General features: G+C 60.8%; 1 protein-coding gene across 1 annotated transcript; it reads left to right on the top strand.

Moving 5' to 3' along the window:
- Nucleotides 1–3620: 3620 nt before the first annotated feature.
- ANKRD63 (ankyrin repeat domain 63) lies at nt 3621–4766 on the top strand. Its single transcript, XM_012649426.1, has one exon. The coding sequence runs from the start codon at nt 3621–3623 to the stop codon at nt 4764–4766; it is 1146 nt and encodes a 381-aa protein (XP_012504880.1).
- The last annotated feature ends 2661 nt before the right edge of the window (nt 4767–7427 follow it).

Raw genomic sequence — 7427 nt, 5'->3', positions numbered from 1 at the left:
GATCTCCCAGACACGTGCCACCAGGCCCAACCCTGCGGAGCTGGTGCAACGTGACATGGTGAGGGGGCTGGTGACACTTGAGGAAAGGAGCCCAGGGGGAGGCAGTGGCAGACAGAGTGACAGACCACACTGAGGTGCCTCTGGGAGGAAGCCCTTTTGCCAGCCTGGGGCCTGCTGGGGGACAGGCTCAGCAGGTGGGAGGGGAGGAGGAGTGTGGAGTGCCTGCCTGCCCCCTGCCTGCCTCGGCTTCATCTCCTGTCAGCCTTCAGCTCCCTAAGCGACAGCTTCTAATTCCGGCTGTTGGTGCCTCTGTGCTCTGCAGCAAAGTCTCAGCTTTTTTTCAGCTTTGCTGTTTCTTTTCTGTTCATAACATACTGAGCCCATAGGGTAGTCAAAGCAAAGGCTCCGGGACCTGAGACCTGACACCCCACCCCCATCCTGCCACGGGGCCTGGCTGGGTCGGTGATGCCAGCTGGGGCAAATGGAACCAGCTGCTCCTTCCAAAGGGCACCCAGTACAGTGCTCTCTATCCTGACTCCTCTTCCCTGAACTGTCTCAATCCACCACAGGGAACAGGGACATAAATCAAGTGGAGTTGTCTCAGGGAGGCTCGAGGAGGAGGGGCATGGCTCTTCAGGACCAAGGGGGTGGCCATTCTGGGTTTCTGCTGCTGCTCTCCACCTGGGAGTGCACGGCCTGCCACACATAGATTCCAGGGGTACTCCCTCCCCTGACCCTGCTAACAGAGAGAAGGGAAGAAAGCGATTTTCCTCGTGCTGCAGAAAAGGGAAATTGAGTCATAAAAGGAAGAGAAGCTTTTCTTCTGCTATCTGAGTAAAGAGGGAGAGCACTCCTGCCTTCTCACTAGGGGTAGCTAGGCTCCACCCACTCCTGGGGGCCACCCCAGGAGGGGCCCTGTTTGGGGGCGGAGCAGTGAGGGCTGCACTCTAAATAACTATGCACCTCTTTCCCTGACACTCTCTCACTTGATCCCTTGTGAAACAGGTAGGGCTGGTATTTATCAGCCCTGTTTTGCAGATGAGAGTATGCAGGCTTGGAGCCACACTGCTAGTAAATGCCCCTCAAGCTGAGACTTGACCTCTGATGTCAAATACTGTGTCCCTTCTATGACACCTTGAAAGAAAAGTGGCAGAGCCCTAACCAATGGCTTAAAAAATGCAAAAAGGGGGGCTTCACAGTGTGTCCAGGTATACATCCCATGCTCCCCACATGACAGAGGGGAGTGGGAGCCCCTGCTCCATGACCTGGGTGCTGAATCCAAGGTGGGCATCCCTGAAGCTGGGAGATAGAGAGAGGTGAGGCTCAGGGTGCAGGACCATGAGCCCACTTTGTCACACCCATCTGAGCCCGCTGTCTCCTTCCCAGCAGCAAAGGCTCTCCTCGCCCCATACTTTTCCCCAGCATCTCCTATTGCAAAGCATCTTATCATTGTCCTGCCCAGGCTGAGGACACCTTCATTCTTCCCTTAATTTCCCGTCTCTTATAGGAAAGGATCTCTTAAAGCAGCCCTCAACACTGTCCCCTAAAGGTGTGCTTCCTGCTTTCACGTCTTTGCCTCCATAACTCCCTGTCTGGAATTGTCTTCCTCATTTCTTAGCAGCCAGATCCCACACATCCTTGAAGGACCAACTCAGAAGTCCTGTTTTCAGAAGACCCCAGAGCCTTCTCCGCTGCACAACTTCTTTTCCTCCAAGGACTGTCTTGGTTTTATATTTAGCTGATGTAGTCAACCCTCAGGTGATAATCTCCAGTTTTTATGTCACAGTCTGGTCTTCTGGATTAAAAGACAAAGTCTCTTCATCCAAAACCGAGCTTCTGCCTCTGTATTTCCCACTGCTGGGAACACAATGCCCAGATCATGAAAAGTCTCAGTAAATTATGTAGTTGATACCTGGTTCACTCCTTACTTTACAAAATATCCATTCCAACCCTACTCACCCCTCCCCACTCCCCAAGTTCTGAGGCGCCCTAACTCCCCTCAACCTAGGTCTGTGTATCCCCCCCATTTCCCAGGACCGAGGGGGCTGCTGGTGGGAGGGAGAGGAGATGCGGTGGTTTTTCCACACACCTCGTGGAAAATGGAATTTGTGCTTTTCTCTCCTTACAGATCAGCTAGTAGCCACAGCCAGAGCACTATGGCCCTAGGGGGCTTGTGCTCAAGAGAGAGACAGGGACCGTAGGTGGCGGGGTAGTCTTGCGTGGGTCCCTCGCTCTTTCCCAGGTGGTGGTCAGTCCTGGAGTAGCGGGGAGCCGGCGCCGAGGAGCCGCTAACAGGTCTGCAGCATGCCCAGGCGCTAAGCACCGGCTCGGAGTTGGGGCGGCCGCGCAGTCTACGCTCCGCCTGCTACGCAGCCGCCGAGGGGCTGGCATGCGGGCGCGTGGTCGGGGTTGGAGACGTCTGAGATGCAGAGCGCGCTCCCCACCCCCACTACCCCCCACCGCTCCGAATGAGCGTGTGCGGGGGGAACAATCGTGTGTGAGTGCGTGATTCGCTGCACTTCGAGTGGCAGTTCCCAGCCAGACTGAGCGCCCCCCCCACAACCCGCAGCACATGTGCTCCCCTCCCCCAGGTTACTCCTCTTCGGTCTTTCGCCGCCACCCCCAGGTCGCATGGTCCAGTTCTCCCACACGGCGTCCCGTTTCTTTTCACTCTGGACCACTCCGGGCAGTTCCCAGTCTTCCCCGACGAGCCCGAGATCCCGCCAGTTTCTAAGGAGCCCAGGGCACCGACTCGAGTGGGGGCGGAGGGCGGGGAGAGAAGACTGCGACTTTGGGATTGGCCCGGTTGGGTGCTTGTGGCCCCCGGCGAGCAGCCCCCGCCCCCGCCCTGCAACCGCCGCCGCATTCCCAGGGGAGCGCGGAGGAGGAGCCGCTCCCAGACTTCGTGGCCCACGAAGGAGTGGGGGTCAGGGGCGGTCTCCGCCGCCCTGTCCGTCTCTGCCCTGACGGCGCAGCCGGCTTCCAGGGCAGCCATTGCCATGGAGACCCCCGAGGCTATAAAGCCAGGTACCTAAGCGGGCGGCGGCTCCCGCGCCGCTGAGTCCCCCAAGTGAGGAGCTAGCGCCCCGGCGTGGCCCGGCCCCCGCGAGAGGAGAGGAGGCGGAGGAACGGCGCCAGCAGCTTGAGGAGCGGCGCGCCCCGCCAGGGCTGGAGGCAGGCGTGCACGGCGGGCGCCACCGTCTCAGCAGGGGAGCGGGGGCTGCCCCGGGTGCGGGTGAGTGGCACGGCTCCAAAACACGAGGGACTGAGGGCGCCGGACACGGGGAAAGCAGCGGGCGACTCAGAAGGGGGCCGAGCTTCGGCTACCGTCGTCCCGTGGCGGGCCAGGAGCGGAGCCCAGAGTAGCTAGCAATCAACACCTTCAGGCGGGAGGCCCGGGAAAGGCGGAGCGAGACGCCAGGCGTGCGGGCTAGGAGCGGCTGGGCAGCCGGAACCGCGGGTGCACCTCGAGTGGGAATCTCCGGACCCTCGGCCGCCGCCGCCCACGCGCGGAGGGAGCAGCACTAGAGCGCAGGCGGAGGCCGGGGCCCCGCGGGACGCGAGAACAGGGGCGCCCCCGTGCGGAGCTGCCGGGCCGCCCGGGTGCGGCGGCCGGGGCCATGCTCAAGCCCAAGGACCTGTGCCCCCGAGCGGGTACGCGCACCTTCCTGGAGGCCATGCAGGCGGGTAAAGTGCACTTGGCCCGCTTCGTGCTGGACGCGCTGGACCGCAGCATCATCGACTGCCGTGCTGAGCAGGGCCGCACGCTGCTCATGGTGGCCGTGGGGCTGCCGGACCCCGCGCTGCGCGCGCGCTTCGTGCGGTTGCTGCTCGAGCAGGGTGCAGCCGTGAACCTGCGGGACGAGCGCGGCCGCACCGCACTCAGCCTGGCGTGCGAGCGAGGCCACCTGGACGCCGTGCAGCTGCTGGTGCAATTCAGCGGCGACCCCGAGGCGGCCGACTCGGCTGGCAACAGCCCGGTGATGTGGGCGGCGGCGTGCGGCCACGGGGCGGTGCTCGAGTTCCTGGTGCGCTCCTTCCGCCGCCTCGGCCTGCGCCTCGACCGCACCAACCGTGCGGGCCTTACGGCGCTGCAGCTGGCCGCTGCCCGTGGCCATGGAACTTGTGTGCAGGCTCTCACTGGGCCCTGGGGCCGCGCCGCCGCCGCCGCCGCGGCCCGAGGCTCCAACTCCGACAGTCCCCCGGGACGCCCGGCCCCCGCGCCCAGCCCCGAGCGTCGACGACCCAGTCCCCGCCGCCTACCGCGGCCTCTGCTGGCGCGCTTTTCGAGAGCGGCGGGCGGCCATGGCCACGGCGGCGAGGCTGGCTCAGTGGTCAAGAGTTCGGGCCGGCACCGGGCGCAAGGCAGCGAGCGGCCCGAGCTGGGCCGGAGCATGAGCCTGGCCCTGGGTGCGGTGACCGAGGAGGAGGCTGCCCGTCTACGGGCGGGGGCCCTGATGGCCCTACCAAACTCTCCCCAGTCAGGGACTGGGCGGTGGCGCTCACAGGAGGTGCTGGAGGGAGCGCCTCCAACCCTAGTGCAAGTCCCCATTGGCCTTAGCCCCCACCCGGAGGGTGGCCCTGGCTCTGGCCGCCTGGGTTTGCGCCGACGCTCCACAGCCCCAGACATCCCCAGCCTGGTCGGGGAGGCGCCGGGGCCCGAGAGTGGCCCGGAGTTAGAGGCCAACGCTCTGCCTCTCTCGATGCCTGGGCCAAAGCCTTGGCAGGCGGGCACGGATGCTGTGGTGCTGCAAGCTCAGCCGTAAACAGCGCCCGAGGCCGAGCCTCGCTTCCCCCACCCGCCTGTCTCTGCTCTACTGGAATTTCTCCCTTTCTTCTGGGTCCCTCACCTTCTTAACAGTAGCCCTACCCCTATCCCAGAACCTGTCCCGCTGCCAAAGCAAGACCTCCACCAGAAATGAAAAAGGGACCCTCATCTTATGCCTTTTTTTGTGCTCGTTGGTATTCCCAGCCTTTCCTGTCCCTGAAGGCGAAGTGTGGAAGACTGGTTCCATAGGTTGCCACCAGCCAGGAAAGTGGATCCCCCTCCCCCAGCCCTAGGCTCAGTCCTGGGACTGTCTGCCTAGGTTCATGCCAGCTCCTGCCCAGTCCCTCTTCCCCTTGCTGGGTTTCCCAACACCCTGGCAGCCAGGCAGGCAGAAGAGTCAATCTTGGAGAACAAAGGCCCAGGCTCCCTCCCTCTGCCTAGTGCTGCTGACAATAATGCCACAAACTACCAAAGTCTCCTTTTCCCCTATGCGTTGGAGAAGGAGAAGGCCAGGAGGGGCCCCAGATCCTTTCTGGACAGGAGGGCTGATTAGAAGGAAATCTGGCCGTTTTTCTGGGGTAGAAGCTCCTGCCTCAAGAAAATGAAAGCATATTTTGGGGGTGGCAGAGCCCCTGGTGTTGAACGCCAGTTGCCCCTTGAGCCAGCTTCTGGGTAGCGTGAGCTCCCTCTGCCTCTGAGACCCAGGATTCGACTTCATTGATAACATGGAGTCACTGCTCCACACAACCCCCTACCCAGCCCAACTCCGGCTCCTAAGTCAGCCTGCTCCTCAGCTCGGACGCATTTGAATTCCATCTTTGAGGTTCAACGCCTCACCCCCCGGGGCCCTGCCTTATTTCCACTCGTCAGATGCCTGAAATGGAAAGGACTTAGCACTTCCCCGCCCCCACGCCTCCCAGCTCCCGGTCCCGCACGTGGGTGCTCCCGCGGGGTGGAACGCTTGCGAAGGCTTTGCTTAATTGTATTTCTTCCAATCCTCAAAGAACTCGTGTTTGGAGGCTTTGTATATGAAGCAGAAAGCAGCGGGTCTGATCCGAGGCTTAAGAACCTGACAATATCTCTTTAAATAGAAGCTCCGCGAGGGGGATAATTGACTGAAGTGTTTGCGACGTTAAACGGCGGCGCGCGGGAGTCGGGAGCCCACACGAGCCGCAGGTCCAGGTTTAAATTACATCAAACTCCGGTGAGAGCTGCAAGGGGCCTGTTAAACGGCTCCTGCTTCTTGCTGGGCCGCTAATGGAGGGCAGGGCAGATGAGGGATGCTAGAGGTCGAGACCCAGGACTCCTGCCTCTGCCCCTCCGCATGGGCCAAAAGGGGCCGGCCCTGTTGTATTACGGGGCAGATTAGTGAGTCACAGGCACTCTAGGAGAGGTGGTTAAAGGCCCTTTACCGGCCTGGCCTGGTCCTTTGTCGGCGTTCCTGCCGTCCTACTCTTCGTACCCGCCTAGCGAGGGGGCGGGGTTGAGGATAGGGGGTCTGGCGGATCGCGTGCGCTAGGACCCTGCGGAAGCGCTAGCACTCGTGTCACTTGCGCCCAGCCCACAGTGTGGCGGCAGGTGGCTTTTTTTGTGGACCGCGAGGGTTGAGCGTGCAGCCCCTCGTCTGCCTGCGGTGGGGTGTTTTCAAGACGTCGATCTGTTCGTCTTTGCAGGACGGAAGGTTTCTCACCAGTAACTCCGAGGGAACTGCCCAGAGCGAGATGGCCGTGCTGAGAAATTGGGCTTGGGGGTGAAGGGCGAGAGGTCAGGGAGTGGGCGTTGCGCAGGTGCCAGACACCGCCCCACCCGTTCCATCACCCCACCCCACCCGCTTAGGCCGCGCGGGCCGGCAACCTGGACGTGATCTCTGGTGCCCCCTGGCGGCAGCGCTGCGCTCTCCCCGCTGCGCCTGGCTCCGAGCTCAGACTTACAGTTTTTTCTGGGATCACCGCTGTGTACTTCTCCCTCCGTGTGCATTTACCCATGGAATCCTTTGCCTCTCGTAGAATATTAAATCCGGATACTTGAAATCACTTCACAGCAATGAAGCGAGGGACAATGAACAAACTCGCTTTGGAAGTAGCAGGAACCCAGACCCTTCACTAAGGACCGCAGGTTAATCTCCCAAGTTAAGGCTCCTCAACCCGAGAGAGACCGCTCTCTTTCGAAAAACTGGAGCTGCCAGCCCTTCCCTATGCTTTCTGAACCTTGGGACCTGCCAGTTATGCAGTTTTCTTGTGATGACGTTTGCTTCATTTCTGAGGTGTTCTGCCCTTCCCCTCCCCTCTTCTCCCAAAACATCTGCCTTTCCTCAGTCCCCCTGTCTGGGTGGTGGGTGCACAATACCAGAGTGCCTGAAAAGTGTGGGGAGAGGGTCTGGGGGGATCACTGGACTCCCCAGTGCAAACTGCTTCTTTCTGACTTCCTCCCTTTTCAGCTGTGTTCAATTTCAGTGAAGTTTTTAATGGTGTAGAAATATAAGTATTTTGGCTTAAAAACAGTATGAAGTCTGGGTTGCACGTTGTATCAGAGGCTGTAATCTTTCCAGGTTTCCGACATGTTGGCTTTCTGGTTGAACGTCACCTTGGGCTCTCTTTATTGGGTAAATGACCGTGAGGGCTTCTCTCTGTGGAGTTGCCCAGAGCTTGGTGGTAGAAAG

The sequence above is a fragment of the Propithecus coquereli genome, unplaced genomic scaffold (assembly GCF_000956105.1).
Source record: "Propithecus coquereli isolate 6110/MARCELLA unplaced genomic scaffold, Pcoq_1.0 Scaffold3, whole genome shotgun sequence".
NCBI lineage: Eukaryota > Metazoa > Chordata > Mammalia > Primates > Indriidae > Propithecus > Propithecus coquereli.
The sequence above is the reverse complement of the archived record's forward strand: the minus strand, read 5'-3'. Positions and strand labels throughout refer to the sequence as shown.